Source organism: Prionailurus bengalensis, chromosome B2 (genome assembly GCF_016509475.1).
Source record: "Prionailurus bengalensis isolate Pbe53 chromosome B2, Fcat_Pben_1.1_paternal_pri, whole genome shotgun sequence".
NCBI lineage: Eukaryota > Metazoa > Chordata > Mammalia > Carnivora > Felidae > Prionailurus > Prionailurus bengalensis.
This window is the reverse complement of record NC_057349.1, coordinates 134,981,384-135,003,821: the sequence shown is the minus strand read 5'-3', so window position 1 is coordinate 135,003,821 and position 22,438 is coordinate 134,981,384. Positions and strand designations below refer to the sequence as shown.

Genomic DNA, 22,438 nt, shown 5'->3' with positions numbered 1-22,438 from the left:
TTATTTATTTACTTTAAAAATGAACTGAGGCACCTGGGTAGCTCAGTTGATTAAGCGTCTGACCTTGGCTCAGGTCATGATCTCATGGTTTGTTGAGTTTAAGCCCCATGTCAGGCTCTGCGCTGGCAATGTGGAAACTGCTTCAGGTTCTCTGTCTCCCTCTCTCTCTGCCCCTCCCCTGCTTGCACTCTCTCTCTCTCAAAAAAAAAAAAATAAATAAACATTAAAAAAAAATAACTTCATTGAGGTATGATTTATGCACAATAAAATGCATCCATTTTGGGGTGCTTGATTGGCTCAGTCATTGGGGCATAAACTGATCCCAGGGGATCTTCCTGGGCATGGAGCTTACTTAAAAAATAAAATAAAACACATCCATTTTGTGTGTATTCGTTGATGAAGTTTAATAAATATATACATCTGTGTAACCAATACCCTAACATTTTCATCATCTCAAAACATTTCCTTATGCCTCCATGAAGTCTAATCCTTTTCCAACCCTCCTCCCAGCCTCAGGCAAACACTGATCAGCTTTTTATTACTATAGATTAGTCTTGCCTGTTCTAGAATTTCATATAAACAGAATCATATAATATGTATTCATTTTGTTTTGAGGTTTTTTTTTTTTAATGTTTATTTATTTTGGAGACGGAAAGAAAGCAGAAGTGGGGCAGAGAGAGAGGGGACACAGAATGGGAAGCAGGCTCCGGGCTCTGAGCTGTCAGCACAGAGCCCGACGCAGGGCTCGAGCTCAGGAACTGTGAGATCATGACCTGAGCCGAAGTGGGACGCTCAACGGACTGAGCCACCCAGGCGCCCCTGTTTTGAGAAGTTTTCAAAGTACAAATGGGCTTTCTAATTCACCATACATTTGCATACATAAAAGATGAAGGTTGATTCATCCTAACTAGGGTAATTAATATGTACCTCCCCTAATTGTTTTTTGTTTTGTTTTGGTTTTTGTTTTGTTTTTTTAAGATATACTAGTTATAGTTTCCGGTGCTTCATTACAATTCAGTTCCTAGCCACCATAGCAAAACAATTATTTTCTACTTAGGTAAGACTTTAAGCTTTAGTTTTTTTGTTTTGTTTTGTTTTGATCCATCAATGCCTACAACAACGCCAATAGCATAGTAGTTGCTCAATAAATATTTGTGGACTAAATGGACATATTTTCCTTGAATTGCCTTTATATAAATCTTTGTTAAATTACTGAGATGATTTAAGATTAGAATTTTAACTCCCATGCACTCCTACAGGAAAACGTTATCTAGGGCCTTATTCCACCTTAGGTGGAGGGAGAAGATGGCGATTAAGACTGGACGAAGCACGGCCAATAGCACTGTCGAGTACGTACCTATAAATTGTGAAACATCATAGTATTGTGTGTTGTCCGGTTGTATTAAAACGATGACCAAAAAAAAAAAAATTGTTCTTCAAGAAAATAAAATTCCACTAGCAGCAGGTCCGAATATCTTTCTTTACCGATTCCCTATTTTATTCATCTTATGCCGTGACAGGCGCCTCCAGTGGAATTCTGCGTATTCGGTTCTAAAACTGGCTTTGTCACAAACAAATCATTTGGCCCTTGCCACTCACCTGTAAAATGACACTCTGACTTCCTATCCTCTGAGGAGTGTGGAGAAAACCAAATGGGAGGAAAAAAGAGGAAGAACTTCGAAAAAAATACCGAGGTAGGATACCTGCTACGGTTACAACCTTTCAACCCTCACTTCCCTCCACCCTGACGGCCTCCACGAGGCGGCGCTCACTGCGCAGGCGCGCCCCCGCCTGCCCGGCCCAGGCCCCGGCCGGCGCCCGGCGCCCGGCGCCCGGCGCGCGCACGCTGCCCGGCGTCCTCGCTCCCGGGGCGTCGCCCCGCGTGCGCCGGAGTTGACGAGGCCACCCCCAGCACCGGAAGTGACCCTGGCGGGTTTGCCTTCAAATTCTCGGCGAGGTGAAGCAGCGCCGGGGCTTGTGACGGTTGAACCCAGCAGTGCTGGGTCCGTGAACGGGGCAGAGGGGTTGGGACTGGGCTGGGCCCTGCTTCCTTGCCGCCTCGAGCCACGCACGGCCCTTCCCCTCCGCCTGGCGGTGGGCGGTTTCCCGAGGAGCCTCGGCAGGCACAGGTGAGTGTTCCCTCTCCCGGTGCCCTGGGATCCCCGACTCCCGCGGCCAGCTCGGCGAGGGATTAGGGGCGGACAATGGGAGCCCTCTGCGCATCCCGCTGTGAGCCTGCCCTTGCCTGCGCCGAGGTCTTTCTTAGGTCCTTGATGTTGTCGCTGACACCTGTGGCTCAGGTGACGGTTCCCCTGCCTGAGGAATCCTGTCCAGCCGAGGACTTTGGGGGGGGTCTTGGCGATCCCATTTCTAGGCCTGTGTCATTAGAGACGTCTCTGGCCGGAAAAACACGTCTTTCTTTATTTCTTCGCTTTTCTGAGCGGATTTCTCCTGAATCCATCCACGCCCCCGTCCCCAAACCCTCACCCCTGAAAAACCTCGAAAGCCTTGACATTGGGATGCAGCTTCTTTTCTTACATTTTATTGGAGTGGTGTGATAGCGTTGAGGATATTCTTTCTTATTTATTCTGGAGCCAGGCGTGCTCTGGGAGGCTTTTGGCCCTTTTTGTTTAGAGTTGGAACTTTAGAAAATGTATCCCTCTAAACATCGTTTCATATGGCATATTCCACGGTGACGGAGTTAGAGATAAACGTGGGCCCTTAAGTGCCTTACAGTGAATAGTCTCAGCCCTTATTTAATAAAAATAACTTTTTCTTTTAACTGCCGAGTGCCATTTTTATATCAGTTACTAAATTCCAGCAGCACAATGTTGCATCTTTCTCTCTTCAAAGCATTCACTTATGTGTTGCTCTTTGAAATCAGACCTTTGGTTACTGCTGGAAACATTCCTTCTGTTTTAGAACGTGTGCGATAGATCTTTGCCACAATGATAGAACACCCCGGTGGCAAGAAAGATTCTTGTAAAGTTCAGAGGCCTAAATGTCTCATTGTGCAGCCCTATTGTCTTTTCCAAAGGAGATGATATCTGTAATCAGTAAATTCTCACACAGAAATAGTGGCAGAACTCTTTATTTTGTATTGCTATTAACTTGTGGCCTGTATCATGCCTTAAAAAAAAAAGAGGGGGGGGGGGGAGTGCTGATCAATTTCTGACATTCCTAGACTGTGGAAAGCTATGCACAGCTCTTCCATGGCATTGGTTATTGGAGAATCTTTTACATTTTACAGATTCAATAGTAGGCATATTATACAACAGATTCTGCATAGTATTTTGATACTGGTGTCACCGTTCTGACAAATACTAAGAATTAGAGAATTTTGTAGAATTTACTGTACTTACATTGTTGAATTTCCCTTTACAACAGTGGTTTGGGTTCTTTTTAGCTACTGACTGGTTAAAAAGATAGTGTATCAAATCAATATGGTCAGTGTTGATAACATGCTAAATAGGTTTTGCTTGTGGTGTTTATTGGCACAATTTGAATGTAGCTTTTAAATTACATTTTAATTGTTATATTCACTGATTTTTTTTTGTTTTATTCAGGGGAAACTGAGAGAAAGTTTACCAAATATATATATGTGTATTATTTTTTCCTGAGCAGTTTTTTTTTTTCTTTTGGCACTCTTTTGATAACTTTCTCATGCTTCTTGAGCATTAATCATATGATGATTATAAAGGTAAGAAAAATGCATGCCATGCTGTAATTGGTCATGGGTCACTCATTTATTGTATTTTTTCATAATCATTATTGACTGACTGTAAATTAGTATTAATGGTTGTTTTTATATCCCAGAGATGAACATTCTGAACGTTGCTTAATAGTGTGTTGTCACTTTTAGAGTTACACACACTTGATTTATTGAAATGCCTTCAAGAAAATGTGTGATTGAGGTTCATTTGTTTCTATTTTAGGACATCAGTTTTACAGATAAATATTTTTAACATTGATGTTGATTTTTTAGCCTGAGCTTAATAATATGTTATGCTTGTTTCTTTTTCGTAACTAAAGAATAACACCTAGGATAGATCAAATGATGTCCCTTCTTCTAAACATCAAGGTTTTAAAAGTTTAATTCTTATTTTTTTTAAGTTTATTTAGTTTTGAGAGACAGAGCACAAGCGGGGGACAGGCAGAGAGAGAGCGGGAGAGAGAGAATCCCAGGCAGGCTCTGTGCTGTCAGTGCAGAGCCTGATGCAGGGCCTGAACCCACAAACCGTGAGATCATGGCCTGAGCTGAAAACAAGAGTTGGGCACTTAACTGACTGAGCCACCCAGGCGCCCAGGTTTAATTCTTATTTTTGTCTTCTGTGCGATTCCTTGCAACGGGGTAGGTGCTCTGTAAATATTTCTTGAATGAATGACCTATGCACATTACAGTAAAAACTGCACTTATTAGTGGAGCCCAGTCTAACCCCTTAAAATTGAGTTGATATGGTCTCATTTTTTTAGGTGTGGAGTAGGGAGGTCCCCATATTTGTTGTTTTGGGAGAGAGTAGGAATCTTAGAACTCAGATGTTTGCATCTGTTCCTATTGTGTGTGTGTGTGTGTGTGTGTGTATTATATTTTATTTTTTATTTTTTAAAATTTACATCCAAATTAATTAGCATATAACGCAACAATGATTTCAGGAGTAGATTCCTTAGTGCCCCTTACCCATTTAGCCCATCCCCCCTCCCACAACCCCTCCTGTAACCCTCAGTTCTCCATATTTATGAGTCTCTTCTGTTTTGTCCCCCTCCCTGTTTTTATATTATTTTTGTTTCCCTTCCCTTATGTTCATCTGTTTTGTCTCTTAAAGTCCTCATATGAATGAAGTCATATGATTTTTGTGTTTCTCTGACAATTTCACTTAGCATAATAGCCTCCAGTTCCATCCACGTAGTTGCAAATGGCAAGATTTCATTCTTTTTGATTGCCGAGTAATACTCCGTTGTATTTATATACCACATCTTCATTCATCCTTCGATGGACATTTGGGCTCTTTCCATACTTTCGTTATTGTTGTTAGTGCTGCTATAAACATGGGGGTGCATGTGTCCCTTTGAAACAGCACACTTGTATCCCATGGATAAATGCCTAGTAGTGCAATTGCTGGGTCATAGGGTAGCTCTATTTTTAGTTTTTTGAGGAACCTCCATACTGTTTTCCAGAGTGGCTGCACCAGCTTGCATTCCCACCAACAATGCAAAAGAGATCCTCTTTCTCCGCATCCTCGCCAACATCTGTTGTTGCCTGAGTTATTAATGTTAGCCATTCTGATAGGTGTAAGGTGGTATCTCATTGTGGTTTTGATTTGTATTTCCCTGATGATAAGTGATGTGGAGCATTTTTTCATGTGTCAGTTGGCCATCTGAATGTCTTCTTTGGTGAAGTGTCTATTCATGTCTTTTGCCCATTTCTTTTTTTTTTTTTTTAATTTTTTTTAATGTTTTATTTATTTCTGAGACAGAGAGGGACAGAGCATGAGCAGGGGAGGGGCAAAGAGAGAGGGAGACACAGAATCCGAAACAGGCTCCAGGCTCTGAGCTTTCAGCACAGAGCCTGATGCGGGGCTTGAACTCACAGACCACAAGATCATGACCTGAGCTGAAGTCGGACGCTCTACCGACTGAGCCACCCAGGTGCCCCTGCCCATTTCTTCACTGGATCTGTTGCCTATTCTTTTTCCGTCTCTTTGATCACTTCTTTCCCCTAATCCTGAAGGAGAAAACAATAGTCTAAGTCTCTTTGTGGAGATACCACACCACAGCAAATATTAAGTTTGTTAGAAATTTTGCTGTAATATTTTTTATTATTTAAAAGTTTTGACTCTGGGGGTGCCTAGGTGATTCAGTTGAGTGTCCGACTCTTGATCTTGGCTCAGGTCATGATCTCACAGTTCATGGGTTCAAGCTCCAAGTCGGGCTTTGTGCCAACAGTGTGGAGCCTGCTTGAGATTCTGTCTCCCTCTCTCTCTCAAAATAAAGAAATAAACTTTAAAAATAAAATAAAGTAAAAATTTTGACTCTGTTACTTGAATTAAGATTTCATGTTGTATCTTACTTAGTTTAGATAAATTGATTTAGTCATCAGCTAAAATAAATGCACAAGCCATGTAAGCAAAAGGTTGGTTCTTAACCAACCAAAAGGTTGGTTGATGCCTAAAGTAGGCATCACCTATGGTTATTTTTCTCTTTGATAATGTCTAATCATGAATCTGACTTTCTGGACAATCTGATTATTTTTATTTAAGGAAATTTTTTTTTAAAGTTTATTTATTTATTCTGAGAGAGAAAGGAGCATGCAGGAGGAGCAGAGAGACAGGGAGAGAGAGAATCTCAAGCAGGCTCCACACTGTCAGCACAGAGTGAACGAACTGAGAGATCATGACTTGAGCCCAAAGTCAGAGTTGGATGCTTAACTGACTGAGCCACCCAGCTGCCCTGTGGACAATCTCATTTTTATAAGTGTTCTATTAATTGAACCAGTGGATAGTCTTTACTGTTCATGGTGGTTAAAATTTGGTCAATAGGCTTTTCTCCAAATATATTAATTTCTTCAAAAATTGCCAGATATTGGGGTGCCTGGGTGGCACAGTTGGTTAAGCATCCGACTTCAGCTCAGGTCTTGATCTCAAGGTCTGTGGATTAGAGCCCTACAGGCTGACAGCTCAGAGCCTGGAACCTGTTTCAGATTCTGTGTCTCCCTCTCTCTCTGCCCCTTACCTGCTCATGCTCTGTCTCTCTCTCAACAATAAATAAACTTAAAAAAATTTTTTTAATTGCCAGATATTGTGCTAGGTAGACCTCATTTCTGTACTTCTGCAGAGTAGTTTTAGAAATGATAAGGTTATATTCTTGGACATTTGAGAATCTCATAAATTTGCAGTGTTGATATTCATTTGAGAAAGCTTTCTTAGAGACTACTGGATGAATGGGAAAATTTATTTTTGTCTCACATTTAATCAACTAAGGACATTTTTTTTAATGTTTATTGATTTTTTAAAATATTTATTTTTGAGAGAGAAATAGAACACAAGTGGGGGCGGGGCAGAGAGAGAGAGGGAGACACAGAATCTGAAGCAGGCTCCAGGCTCCGAGCTGTCAGCACAGAGACTGATGTGGGGCTCAAACCCATGAACTGTGAGATCATGACCTGAGCTGAAGTCGGAAGCTTAACCTACTGAGCCACCCAGGTGCCCCGGTTTGTTTATTTTTGAGAGAGAGAGTGCAAGCGGGGGAAGGGCAGAGAGAGAGGGAGGGACAGAGGATCCAAACTGGACTGTGTGCGGATAGCATTACGAGTCTGATGCAGAGCTTGAACTCACAAACCGTGAGATCACCATCTGAGCCAAAGTCGGATGCTCAACCAATTGAGCCACACAGGCGCCCCTGATATTATTTTCATAAACACATTGTTTCTTTGATAATCAAGAATTTTTCAGGTCATTTTTAATATGGCCTTGGATTGACTTTTACATTTGTTTGTTAGAAAATGCCAATTCAGGGGTGCCTGGGTGGCGCAGTCGGTTAAGCGTCCGACTTCAGCCAGGTCACGATCTCGTAGTCCGTGAGTTCGAGCCCCGCATCGGGTTCTGGGCTGATGGCTCAGAGCCTGGAGCCTGTTTCCGATTCTGTGTCTCCCTCTCTCTCTGCCCCTCCCCCGTTCATGCTCTGTCTCTCTCTGTCCCAAAAATAAATAAACGTTGAAAAAAAAAAATTAAAAAAAAAAAAAAAAGAAAGAAAATGCCAATTCATTGGATGCTAAGGAATTTTATCTGACTAGAAGTACTCATAACACAGAACCTTCAATGAAGGCCTGGAGTGAATTCTACGAGGTTTGGGATTTTGAATCATGGCCCTCAAAACAAAAAGTAGGGGGAGGCACCTATGTATAAGTAACAACTTGATTTAGAATTTGTTTTTTAGTAGGAGGACATGAAGAAAGATGTGGAGGGGGTCAGTTAAGGAAAAGACATAGAGGCTTGACACCCAACTCCTCTAGAGCCACTGTTTACTGCCAGCGCCTGGCCCCAGCTCTACTTTTCTAACATCGTTTCCCAGACTAGGTGTCACCGTAGGGCATTTATAGCTTCAGGGTAGGAGCCATCACACAGTTCTGGTCAGGAAGAGTGGAGGACCAAGGAATGTGAGAGTGCTGAGGGTCAGGAACTGGACAAAGATAAGAAATCTTAGTGGTTATAACAAAAACCTGGCAGTATGCGTTCCTTCAAAGATTGATTATCTGCTGTGTGCCAGACATGGCTCTGGGTCCTGGGGATCGGTCAGTAAGTAACAGAGAGCCATGGTCTCTGGGCATGGAGCTTTTATCAAGATGAAATATTTACAGTGGTCATGATTCCATGGAATCACTATTTAGGTCATGGAATTTTTTGTCTTTTAGACCTCAGATGCTCAGTCTTGAGTTAGTTCATAGCTGGATTTCTTCATAACAAATTACTCCAAAACTTAGTCCCTTGAAACAACAAACTTTTATCTCACAGTTTCTTTGGTTAGGCTGTGGGCATGGCTTAGCTGGGTGCTTGTGCTTCAGAGTCTTTCCCAGGCTGTAATCAAGGTAGCAGTCATGGCTGCAATCAGCTCAAGACTCAACTGAGGAAGGATTGGCTTCCAGGCTCCCTTACATGGTGATGGCAGGATTCAGCTCCTCACTGGCTGTTGGCCTGGGGTCCCCCTCAGTTCTTTGCCATGTGAGCCTCTGCACAGGACAGCTTAGAGCTGCCAGCAAGAGGCTGTGAGCAAGATGGAAGTCACAGTCAAATCTCAGAGGTGACATTCCATAATTTTTGCTTATTCTGTCTGTTAACAAGCTCATATTCAAGGGAAGGTGATTACACAAGGGTAGGGATACCAGGGGGCATCTTAGAGGCTATATGTTGATACAAGACTCTTCTTTTGTGGGGTGTATTATTTGTTTTGTCCTTAGCCTTCATCTTCTTTCTCCACTTATTCTGTATCTTACCCTCCAAAGATACTCTAATATATTTAATATGTGTTTTTCGATGTGTATATATCCCTGACAAAAGAGTGTTTTATATAGTATATATATTTTGACTTTACAAAATGCTGTTGTGATCTAAATCTTGTTCTGTGTCTGGGTTTTATTTCACCCAACCCTGTATTTCAATGATCTATGCATGTTGCTATTTTTAAATTTTGTCAATTGCTTCCTCTTCTACATGGTATTCCATAGTATGCATCCACCACATTTTCTTACCCATTTCTCTAGCAGGGAATAAGTTGATTGCCTCCAACTCCTTGATTTCTCAAATAATTCTGTCATTAACATCCTAAAACAAGTCTCTGGATCTGCGGGTGAGACTTCCTCTGGAATATTTAGAGAAGAGTGGGATTTCTGGGTTGTAGTATATTTGCACATGTAATTTCTCTAAGGACTGCCAGATTGCTCTCCAAAATGACTATACCAGTTTATGTCTACATATTATATGTGAGGGTTTCTTTTTTCCCAAATCCTTGCCAGTACTTAGTATTATTAGATTTACCATTTTGTTTTGAATCTGGTGAATGTAAAAGGGGTTTCTGATTACTTTCATTTGCATTCATCTGTTAATAGTATCTGTACTTGTAGCCATTTGGATTTTCCCTTCCATGAATTGTCCTTTATTCTCTTTATTTTTTTCGTACGAAGTCCTTTTGTCCATTAGAATGAGGAATTATCAGAATGGATTTTCTTTTGTTGCGAGCAAGAGAAAGAGACAGGGAGAGAGAGCATGCATGGAGGAGGAGGAGGGGCAGAGGGAAAGGGAGAGAGAATCTTAAGCAGGCACCAGCCACTTCCAGTACAGAGTCCAACACAGGGCTTAGATCATGACCTGAGCCAAAATCAGTCAACATTAACTGACTTGAGCCACCCAGTTGCCCCAAGGATGGATTTTCTGATCTTAAATTACCTTTGCTTTCCTGCGATAAATCTTTTTTTTTTTTTTAAAGTTTATTTACTTAAGTAATCTCTACACCCAACATGGGGCTCAAACTCACGACCCCAAGGTCAAGAGTTACATGCTCTTCCAGTTGAGCCAGCCAGGTGCCCCCTGGGATAATTCTTGATCAGAGATAGTGTGTGTTTTGAAACATTGTTAGCTCTTATTTTTGTTCATAAGCAAAATGGGCTTTATATTGTTCTTATTCAATTTTGAAATTGAGGTGAGCCCAGCCTCCTAAAAGAGTTGGTCAGTTTTTCCGTTGTTTTCTCAGTCAACTTTTATGTGATTAGAATTACCTTCTATTTAGAAGGTAGTTGTAAAACCCACCTATAAAAAATCCTCTGGGCCTGAAGCTTTTTAAATGTAGAGGTCTCTCATTAAAACTTCATTTTCGGGGCGCCTGGGTGGCTCAGTTGGTTAAGCGTCCGACTTCGGCTCAGGTCATGATCTCACGGTTTGTGAGTTTGAGCCTCGCGTCGGGCTCTGTGCTGTCGGCTCGGAGCCTGGATCCTGCTTCGGATTCTGTGTCTGCTCTCTCTGCTCCTCCCCTACTTGTGTTCTGTCTCTGTCTGTCTCTCAAAATAAATAAATAAATAAATAAATAAATAAATAAATAAATAAATAAATGTAAAAAAATTTTTTTTAAACTTCATTTTCTAGTAAATAAGAGAAGAAACATTTTGAAAGGAGAAAAAAATTATTTTCTTTCAATTCAAGACTGTCTAGTTATTTCCTCTTTTTCATTTTGTATTTTATTTATTTGCATGTTCTTTTTTCTTTTCCTTTAATCAGACTTGCCAAGATTTGCTTCTCAATTTTTTAATGACTCATATTTTGCTTTTTTTAAAAAGTCTTTTCCAGTGTTTTGGGATTTTCTTCCTCTCCTTTCCTCTCCCCTCCCCTCCCCTCTCCTCTGTTCCACTCTCCTCTCCTCTTTGTTTTTATTTAAATTTGGCCCTTTATCTTCTCCCTTCGTGTACTTTTTGGTCTGCTCTGTTAGTCTTTATCTAGCTTCTTGAATTGATGGCTTAGCCCAATTATGTTTACTTTCTTGGGGGGGGCGGGCGGTGTGCTGAGTCTCTGCTGTCTTATTCAACCACCTTCATCATTTCCTGATGTCCCAGTTGTGTGCTGTCCCAGTCCTGCCAGTAGGGATTCTGAGCCTGGAAACTGATATTCCTAAGAACTGTCTTTCTTAGTTGTTACCATCTAGCCTAAACTGAATGGAAGTGTGGCAGCAAGAGACCACTCACAGAGCTGTCCTGTTGACCTCTGTTTTTATCAGTTCCCCAATCTATCCAGGCCTAGGTTTGCCATGATGTCTCCATCCAGCTGCTCTTCTGACCTATAGCAGTAAGTGTGGGTAGGGTCAGCAAGGATGGCCCAGGAGAATAGACCTCAGAAAGGCACAGATAGAAAAATCTAACCTGGCCCTATTTCCCTCCAAGCTGCCTTGTACCTCCCCACACAGTGGGACCGAAATCACCATCTGGTATTTCAGTGTTTTTTCAGAATTTTGTATTCAGTTCTAGGATCCATCAACCTTCTACAAAGTAACTGTGGCTCTTCTAGAATTGGTTTTCAGGAAGGGGGCCAGTTGCTGTCTTGGCTTCTTAGTTTGCCCCCTACTTAGGAATTGAACCTCATACTGAGATTAAAGATGTTTGGGTTTAAAGATCCTAATAAGGGGTGCCTGGATGGCTCAGTCGGTTAATGTCCTACTCTTGATTTCGGCTCAGGTTATAATCTCATGGTTTGGGAGTTTGAGCCCTGCATCCGGCTCTGCACTGACAGTTTGGAGCCTGCTTGGGATTCTCTTCTTCTCTCTCTGTCCCGCCTTCTCTCTCTCTCTCTCTCTCTCTCTCTCTCTCTCTCTCTCTCTCTCTCTCTCACACACACACACACACACACACACACACACACACACAGTCTAGTGGCACCTGGGTGGCTCACTTAACCAACCAACTTCAGCTTAAGTCATGATCTCGCGGTTCGTGAGTTTGAGCCCCACATTGGGCTCTGGGCTGACAGCTGGAGCCTGGAACCTTCTTCGGATTCTGTGTGTCCCTCTTTCTGTGCCCTTTCCCTACTTGTGTTCTGTCTCTCCTCTCTCTCTCTCTCTCAAAAATAAATAAACATTAAAAAAAACTTAAAATAAAAAAGTCTATAAAAAAGTAAAGATTCTAGTAAATAATACATGAGATGTATTAAGCCTAACTGGGTAGAGGCACAGCAGCTGCGCCTTTATTTATTTATTTAACTTTTTTTTTTTTATTTTTGAGAGTGCGCGCAGGTGCATGGGAGATGGGCAGAGAGAGAGGGAGACCGAGGATCCCACGCAGGCTCCGTACTGAGAGCAGAAAGCCCTGTGTGCGGCTCGAACTCACGAACTGTGAGATTATGACCTGAGCGGAAGTCAGATGCTTAACTGACTGAGCACCTGGGTGCCCCCGCAGTTGTGCCTTTTGCTGGTTAGAGAATGCGAACTGCCAAAGACTGGCCGAGAATGGAAGCCTGAGGCTCTTGGTGTGATTTTGACAACCTTGCGTCTCCACTGAGGTGATCCCATCTCCCTGTAATCTCTGTCCTAGGGAGCAAGTGTCCTCCCTTTTCTGCTCTGCTGTAGATAGCAGTGCTGGTTTTTAACTTTTCTGTCCGGCAATATTTCCTATTAATCTTGCTTTATACAGTCCTCTAATTCCGGCTCTGTGGGTTTGATTACCTTCTCTTGTCTATTTGGCAGGAAATCTTTCTAGTCCTGTGTGTAATGTAGTGTTTGTTAGCTATTCCTGGTTGGTCTGCCATCATTCTCCTTGCTCTGCACACTAGCTAAACAGTCTGCACTAAATTAAACTCAAGAATTTTGCTTGGCATGCTTTTTCACAAAACCTCATCCCCGATTAGAGAATTTAAATAATAACACAAGAGCCATAGTGGTCTCTATCAGACTTAAGCTCTGTTGCGTCACTTGACCCATAGATGGGGTGGGGAAGGGAGGGGTCAAAACCACAATTTTAAGAAAGCCTCTGGCTAGATTAGGCTAGCTAGAGAGGGCCCCACATTGAAGTCATCTCTGTTCATCTGTGAGACACAGCTGTTTGAGTAGCCCACTGACAAAAGGAGTCAGAAAAAAATCATCTCGTTTCCTTCACACATCTGTCTCTTCTCAGCTTTCCTGTATTTTCTAGTTCCACAGCCTTGGAACTTCATTCATTTGAACTCAGAGCAGTTCTTTCACCGTGCGTTTCAAATTTCTTTTTATTTTGAGAGCCACTACCCTAACTTACTCTGAACTACACCATGCTATGTGCAGTTAGTAACAGCAATTATTGTCAACATCAACGAAGCTGACATTTACCGAGCGCCTCTTTCTGATGCTTTATAGCCACATCCATATATCCATATCCTACTAATACAGAGACTGTGATAGAGATAGTTTTAGGGAAGATGCAGGGAAGGTTGACATCCTATTATTTGCCAAGTAGTATGCTAGATACTTTAAATAGTCTTTTATTCCTTATAGTGCACGTCTTGGGAAGTAGTACTATCTCAGTTTTACATATTGAAAAACTGAAGCTTAGAAACGTTAAAGGATTTGACCAAGGTGTCAGAATTAGAATTCTAACCAAGATTGTTCTAACTTCAAAACACGTTTTCAAACCACCTTCCAAAACTGTCTGACATTGTGCATTTGCTCTGCACTTGTTCAGTAACACTTGCGTGTCGTGCACTGAGGATAGTCTCACATCTTTCAGATATAAATCCTGCTCTCCAAGAAAAGATAAGACAAATATCGGTAACTGTAATTCAGAGTAGGCACATGTCTTGCTATGAAAGGTCCCAGTAAAGTGCCAGGGGGCATTAGAAGGCAGAGAGTTTATTTCAAACTGAGAAGTTCAGAGGGCAGACAGACTGGGAGAACTGCCCTCTGAGCTGGGCTTTGACACATCAGGGTTCGTTTCCCCATGGGAACCTAGAAACTTCTTTGAAGGAGTGGAAATGGCATGAGCAAATACAGAGATGGACAGCGCAGTGTGTGTGATTGTGAGCATGTTGACGGAGCCCTGGAAAGTATACTTGAAAGAAACTCTGTGTTGCAACTTATTTTTCAGAGACCTGTGAAAATGTTTCTTTTCTTTTTTTTTTTAGCTTACAATTGAGCATGAGTCTTCTCATGATTAGTGAGAATGTAAAATTGGCTCGTGAATATGCATTGCTGGGGAACTATGACTCTGCCATGGTCTATTACCAGGGAGTTCTTGACCAGATGAACAAGTATCTGTATTCAGTCAAAGATACCTATCTCCAGCAGAAATGGCAACAGGTGAGAATTGTGGCTGCTGTATGTTTTTTTGTTTTTGTTTTTGTTTTTTTTTTAATATTTATTTTTGAGACAGAGAGAGACACAGCATGAGCAGGGGAGGGTCAGAGAGAGAGGGAGACACAGAATCTGAAGCAGGCTCCAGGCTCTGAGCTGTCAGCACAGAGCCCGATGCGGGGCTCAAACCCACGAACCGTGAGATCATGACCTGAGCCGAAGTCGGACGCCCAACCGACTGAGCCACCCAGGCGCCCCGGCTGCTGTATGTTTTAATGGTGTAAGTACTCAGAAGAGAAGACGTGGAGGTTGTCAGGGCTTTTTGCAGTTATACATGAAGAGTGATTTGTTACATGGATTTGTATACAATGTTACTTGAATTTTTTTTTTTATATTAGTAATAGTCTATATTCACCATCATCGGTATTATGAGTTCTCAATTATAGTTGTTGGAATCTAATAGATGAAAGAAATAATTTTGACCTTTTTTTCTAAATCACATTTGTTACCTTTTACCTGGTAAAATTAGAATGGACTTTATTAAGCCATTGTTGAAACTGCAGATGGCACCCGGATCTCATGGGTACCGTACTTTCTGTAGACTGTTAGGAAGCAGGCTATATTTGAATCCCATTTGAGGAATGTTAGTCACTGAGGACCAATAGAAATTTACAGGTGCAAAGTGTAGAAGTTATAAGTCCACTTGAAGGTGGCATTTCTAACAAGGTTCAGCTTTATCACGGAGGAAAACAATATGACAGAATTTAATAGTCTTTTTGAGCTGGTCTTCTCGGTTGAATATTTCCCTCAGATTCTACTAAACTGCTTCTTTGAACTTATTCCATACTTGTCCTTAATTTCTTTAAAAGAGAGAAGTATCCTACCTCTTTGAACTTAAATCTTTTCCCCTAAATCTGTCTGCATGTCCCTTACATTACCAGAAGAGGGAAATAGTTTATTTCATAGAGTCTTAAGTTTGTCACTGAAAGATTTTTGTTCTGTAGGCTGGAGACTTTTATTTTAAAAGTCTAAGCCTTTTTTTTGTAAAGATACTAAATCATTTAGCTTTGTTTTTTAAAAGACGTATTTATTTATTTATTTATTTATTTATTTTTCAACGTTTATTTATTTTTGGGACAGAGAGAGACAGAGCATGAATGGGGGGGGGGGGGCAGAGAGAGAGGGAGACACAAAATTGGAAACAGGCTCCAGGCTCTGAGCCATCAGCCCAGAGCCTGACGCAGGGCTCGAACTCACGGACCGCGAGATCGTGACCTGGCTGAAGTCGGATGCTTAACCGACTGCACCACCCAGGCGCCCCAAAAGACTTTTTTATTTTTATGTAATCTCTACATCCAACACGGGGCTCAAACTCACAGCCCTGAAATTGAGAGTCACACGCTCTACCAACTGAGCCAGCCTGGCACCCCTCGTTTAGTTTTCAAACAAAACATTACCAACTTTATTTCAATATTTTGTGTATGTTGTTTTTAAATTGAGTCAGCAATGCTTAAAACAATCTTGGTTGTATGTGAATTGGGCCATTTTCATCTGAAGCCATATCTTTCAAACTGTGGGTTGCAGTCCATTAATGAGTTATGAAATTAGTGCATTCTCATCACCATTTTGAGAGTCAGTCACATACCATGAAAACCATTAGAGAATCAACTTAGAAAAGTATTATTCAAACTTTCCAAAAAGAAAGTTTTAGCTATCGTCAATTTGTTATGTAATTTGAATATGAATCATAAGTCAGGAACGTGGCTTAATTATTCAGAATATTTAATTCATTTTGTCTTGCAATTGAAAACAAAAACTTAATCATTCTTAAAATTTTGACAGAATATTTGGGTGTGATTTACAGTATAGCTGATGTCAAAATGGAGGTTTCTAACATGTGTAATAAATGGCCCTAGTTTAATCTTGGCAGTGAATTATCAGTTACAGATATAAAGAGTCATATTCTCCGTTGAAACCAGGTTTGGCAGGAAATAAATGTGGAAGCTAAGCATGTTAAAGATATCATGAAGACACTGGAGAGCTTTAAACTAGACCACACTCCACTGAAAGCTGCCCAACACGAGCTTCCAGCGTCCGAGGGGGAGGTCTGGTCCCTGCCTGTACCTGTTGAACGAAGGTAAGTAGACACCTTTTAAGAAACAAATTAGCATAGGAAACTGACAACATTGGTCACATCTAGGAGGACTAGGTGGCAGGGAGAGGAACAGGAGAGCATTTTTTACTGAATGCCTTTTATAGCGCTTATACTATGGGTCATCTAACTATGACCTATATGACCTATATCAATAAATTGAACTTAGGTGGAAATAAGCCGAAAACATGCTTTTGTGAATGAGCTTATAATAGTGGAGACATTATCTGAGGGAAGGAACATGGGGCTGGGAACTGAAATATCTGGGCTCTCATTCTATCTTTTCTACTTTCTGTAGTTTTGGGAAAAGCATGTAACCTTTTCTAGGCCTCTAATTTTTCTTATGTAAAGTGAGGAAGTTAGATTAAAACAGTGGTTCTCAAATAGGCTATCACAGAATACTTCTATTCATCAAAATTGCTAAAATGAGAAATGGGCTTTTTAAGAAAAATAGTTTAATAATTTTTTTAAAGTTTATTTATTTATTTTGAGAGAGAGAGAGAGAGAGAGAAAATCCCGAGCAAGCTCCACACTGTCAGTGCAGAGCCTGACTCAGGGCTTGAGCTCATGAACCGTGAGATCATGATCTGAGACAAAATCAAGAGTCAGATGCTTCACCAACTGAGCCACCCCGAAAAATGAGTTGTTTTTTTTTTTAAGATTAATTTTGAGAGAGAGTGCAAGCGGGGAGGCGCAGAGAGAGAAGGGACAGAAGATCCAAAGGGGGCTCCGTGCTGACAACAGTGAGCCCAATGCAGGGCTCGAACTCACAAACCATGAGATCGTGACCTGAGCCGAAGTTGGACACTCAATCTACTGAGCCACCCAGGTGCCCCAAAATGGGCTTTTTGATTCACAGAAAATAAGTAAATAAATAAATAAAATGTTCTCTATTTTAGGTTTCTCTTTGACATTTTCCCCCCAGGTTCCTATTACCTGTAGCTGGCCAATATCACTTTAGTAGTGATATTTCCGGAATGCTCTACACAGCCAGTTGTGCTTAGTTTCACTGCACATTTTTTAATGGATATCACTTGTCTGTTTCACTGACATAACAGATTTCCTAGTTTGTATTGTGGGTTTAAATATGCAAATATAGCATTCTGTGAAGAACACCAACTTGCAGATTCTTTGCCTCCTAATCAGTTTGAGAACCTTGCACTAAGACATCGCTCAGATGTTTTTCAGTTTCACGTTGTCATTGTAACTCTCAATTCTTGATTGTATTTTACAATAGGTGTTAGATATTGAGTGCTCACGTGTCCTAACCACTATTAGAGACTACACATGTTATTTCGTTTATTCACAGTTAGCCTTTCAAATAAGCCATGTTCTTTTTTTTGTATTTTAGATAAGATAGCTTGAAGTACAGTGCAGTCAGATAACTTTTTCCCATTATCACAAAGCTAATAATTGGTGGAGCTAGAGTTTGAACCCAGATATATTTGATTACAAAGCTGGAATTCTCTGCCATACCACTTATTCTCAAACTCTAGTATACCTAAGATCTATTGGGAAACTCATTAAAATGTAGATGCTGGGTGTTCACTCCTGAGAGTCTGATAAAATACGGGCATACCTAGGAGATAGTTGTGGGTTCAACAAAGTCACATAAATATTTTGGTTTCCCAGTGCATATAAAAGTTATGTTTACACTATACTGTAATCTGTTAAGTGTGCAATAGCATTATGTCTTAAAAAAAACAATGTACATACCTTAATTGAAAAATACTTTATTGCTGAGGTGCCTGGGTGGCTCAGTTGGTTAAGCATCTGACTCTTGGTTTTGGCTTAGGTCATGAACTCGCAGTTTGTGAGTTCAAGCCCCGCATGGGGCTCTGCAGAGCCTGCTTGGGATTCTCTCTCTCTCTCTCTCTCTCTCTCTCTCTCTTCCTGTGTGTCTCTCTCTCTGCCCACTCCACATGCTCTCCCTCTCTAAATAAATAAATACACTTAAAAAAATAAAATAAAAATATTCTGTTGCTAAAAAATGGTAACCGTTATCTGAGCTTTCAACAAGTTATAATCTCCGATCACAGATCACCATAACAAATCTAATAATAATGAGAAAGTTTAAAACATTACAAGAATCACCAAAATGTGACACAGAGACACAAAATGAGCAAATGATGTAGGAAAAATGGCACCAACAGACTTGATAGGTTGCCACAAACCGCAGTTTGTAAAAACACATCCAACACATCCAACAACATCCACATCATACTAGTGGTCCATGGGTCACACTTTGAGAAGCACATGCCACAATGCTCCCTTTCCACTTTATGATCAGCTAATGGGTACTGCCACTTTAATTTTCCTCAGCTCCAGGTAAAAGTACTAATATTGTGTTATTGACTCATAACTTTTTATTTAATTTTTTTTTTTTAACGTTTATTTATTTTTGACACAGAGAGAGACAGATCATGAACAGGGGAGGGTCAGAGAGAGGGAGACACAGAATCCAAAACAGGCTCCAGGTTCTGAGCTGTCAGCACAGAGCCCAACGCAGGGCTCGAACTCACGGACCGTGGGATCATGACCTGAGCGGAAGTCAGACACTTAACTGACTGAGCCACCCAGGCGCCCCAACTCACTTTTTAATATTTACTAAATTTTTCCTTTGCTCATAAGCACTTATTTGTACTATTTTTTCTGTTATATTTTGGTTTTAAAGGGTTATGTATAATCTACATAGTTAACCATGTTCTTATTGGTTGTTTTCCCCTTTTTGTTATTATAAAGTCAATATTTGTGGGTGAATCTTTTTCTACATTTATGGTTACCTTTTTCTTAATTTCAGTAGAACAAATCATAGCTGAGTCAAGTTGCGTTTTTATTTTTTCTTGCCTAGAAATATGTTTTACTTCTATTTACTTTCTTTTTTCTTTCCTTTTTCTGGAGAATCATCATTTGGCCCATGTATTATTAGTCTGTTCGTGTTGCCATAACAAATTGCCCCAGACTGGATGACTTAACAGAAATTTATTTCTTTATTTTTCACAGTTCTGGAGGCTAAAAAGTCCAAGATCAAAGTACTAGCTAGTTTGGTTCCTGGTGAAGACTCTTCCTAAGCAGACAGCTGCTTTCTCTCTGTGCTTACATGGCAGAGGGAATGAGCAAACTCTGTGTGTCTCTTAGAAGGACACAGTCCTCACATCAAGGCTTTATTTAACTTTTTTTTTTTTAAAGTAGGCTTCACGCCCAGTGTGGGGCTTGCACTCACAACCCTGAGATCAAGAGTCACATGCTTTACCGAATGAGCCAGCCAGGCACCCCCAACTGTAATTAATCCTGTACCCTAAATGGTTTCATTGGGAGTGAGGGATTTAACATAAATCCCATAATTTAACATAAGTGGGGGAGGGCACAAACATTCAGTCCATAACATCCCTGTAACTCATCTCTCAGTCATTGGTAAGAACTTTCCAATGAATACATGTGCCCAGTGAAAATTTAGTTGATTTCAATGTTTTGTTTTTTTTTATTTTGAGAGAGAGCATGAGTTGGGGAGAGGGACAGAGAGAGAAAGAGAGAGAGAGAAAGAAGCAGGCTTCATGTGCAGTACAGAGCCCAATGTGGGGCTTGATCCCACAACCCTGGGATCACGACTTGAGCCCAAATCAAGAGTTGGACTCTCAACCAGCTGAGCAACTCAGACACACCCCCCTTTATTTATTTATTTTTAATTAAAAAAAATTTTTTTTTTAATGTTTATTTCTGAGACAGAGCATGAGTGGGGGAGGGGCAGAGAGAGAGGGAGACACAGAATCCGAAGCAGGCTCCAGGCTCTGAGCCATCAGCCCAGAGCCCGACGCGGGGCTCGAACTCACAGACCGTGAGATCATGACCTGAGCCGAAGTCAGTTGCTCAACCGACTGAGCCACCCAGGTGCCCCATATTTTTAATTTTTTTTAATGTTTATTTTATTTTTGAGAGAGAGAGAGACAGAACATGAGCAGGGGAGGAGCAGAGAGAGAGGGAGACACAGAATCTGAAGCAGTAGAACAAATCATAGCAGGCTGAATCTGAAGCAGGCTCCAGGCTCTGAGCTGTCAGCACAGAGCCTGACGCGGGGCTCGAACTCATGAAGCATGAGATCATGATCTGAGCCGAAGTCGGACGCTCAACCGACTGAGCCACCTAGGCGCCCCTGTAAATTTCTCTTCTTTGACGTTATTTGCTGCACCTTTGTTTCTTCCTGTAGTTTATTTTACTTGCACCCTCAACTGACTGTCCTTCAAATCTATTTTTTGTTTGCCTTCATTTGTACTTATGCTTAAGAGAGCTTGTTCTTTCTTGAACTCTGTTGGTGATTCTTGTAATCAGCTAGATTTTAGTCCATTTAAGAACAGATTCAGTTGATCCAGTTTTCTCTTCTATGGTTGTACGCAGAAATGTTGACACAAGGAGGTTCACTGAGCCTTTTATTTTTTATTTTTTTAAATTTTTTTTTTAACGTTTATTTACTTTTGAGACAGAGAGAAACAGAGCATGAACGGGGGAGGGGCAGAGAGAAAGGGAGACACAGAATCGGAAGCAGGCTCCAGGCTCCGAGCCATCAGCCCAGAGCCCGACACGGGGCTTGAACCCACGGACCGCGAGATCGTGACCTGAGCCGAAGTCGGACGCTCAACTGACTGAGCCACCCAGGCGCCCCCACTGAGCCTTTTAGAGCAAAGATTAGAAATAGCTTCAAAGCTATAAATGTGATTTTTTAAAAAATATTTTTTAAAAGCCAGTTAATAGAGCCGCCTGGGTGGCTCAGTTGGTTGAGCATCCAGCTCTTGATTTTGGCTCAGGTTGTGATCCCATGGTTGTGGGATTGAGCTCAGCTCCGTGTGGCGCCTGCATAAGATTTTTTCTCTCCCTCTACCCCTCTCCCTAACTCATGCACTCTTTCTTTCTAAAAAATAAAAAATAGGGGCACCTGGGTGGCTCAGTTGGTTAAGTGTCTGGCTCTTGATTTGGGCTCAGGTCACAACCTCACAGTTGGTGGGACTGAGCCCAGCATCGGTCTCTGTGCTGACAGCATGGGGCCTGCTTGGGATTCTCTGTCTCCCACTCTCTGTGCCTTTCCTTAGTGTCTCTCTCTCTCTCTCTCTCTCTCTCTCTCTCTCTCTCTCTCTGTCTCCCTCCCTCCCTCCAAATAAATACACTTTAAAAAATAAAATATAATTTAAAACCTTTTAAAGCTAGCTAGTATCCCTCAAATATGTTCTTATCTCACAATAAAACCCAAAGTCTTCATCATATCCTTCAATAGCACATGAGTCTTGTTTCCCTACCTCTAGGACCTCAGTTCTTACCAGTGTCTTCCTCTGCGAGCAGGTCACACACACAGATGCTTCAGTTCTTTGCACTTGCCTTTTCTTCAGCTCAGATGTTTATGACTTGTTCTTCATTTCCTTCGGGTCTCAACTTAAACGTCACCTCAGGAAGGTCTCTGAGCAGATCTCCTACCTGAAATTCCACCGCCCCCCAATCATAGCCCCTACCCTTCTTTATTTTTCTTGATAGCACTTAGCATCATCTGACGTGCTGTTCATATCTTCGTTGATGCCCCTTCTCCACACACATATACATACGTGTACGTAAGTCTATAAGAGTAAAGGTTTTATTAAACTTATATAAATGCTTTATCCCTAATGCATAGAGTAGTGCCTATCAATAGTAATAGTTCAGTAAATTGTATTTTGGATGAAAGAATAGCTAGCAGTAAGAAGTGGATAAAATGTGGTACACTTTATACGTAATTGCCATCTAGTCATTAAAAGCCATTTATGAGGTGATGATACAGGAAATGTCTTATGATATGAGGAGAGAAAATACGAGTGCATGTGTGTACATTGGTTCCTATTTTGTTTAAATAAAAGGCAACTATAAGACGGTAAACTAATATGTTAAGTGGCTAACTTTGAATAATGGGGTTACAGGTGACCATTATTCTTTATAGTTGATTATGTCTCAGTTTTCTGTTTTATATTATTTTTCTAGTAAGGG

General features: G+C 41.2%; 1 protein-coding gene across 2 annotated transcripts in view; it reads left to right on the top strand.

Annotated features, from left to right (window-relative positions):
- Positions 1-1,588: 1,588 nt before the first annotated feature.
- KATNA1 (katanin catalytic subunit A1) overlaps positions 1,589-22,438 on the top strand; it is a 42,686-nt gene continuing 21,836 nt past the window's right edge. Inside the window, exons 1-3 of one of the 2 annotated variants that reach the window (XM_043592586.1) lie at positions 1,589-1,694; positions 14,118-14,292; positions 16,266-16,423. In XM_043592586.1, coding sequence (XP_043448521.1) covers positions 14,131-14,292; positions 16,266-16,423 — 320 coding nt within the window. In that variant the 5' untranslated portion in view covers positions 1,589-1,694; positions 14,118-14,130. Of the gene's footprint in view, positions 1,695-1,812; positions 2,130-14,117; positions 14,293-16,265; positions 16,424-22,438 lie in introns of those variants that run through there. The other variant, XM_043592587.1, reaches the window with a different exon arrangement.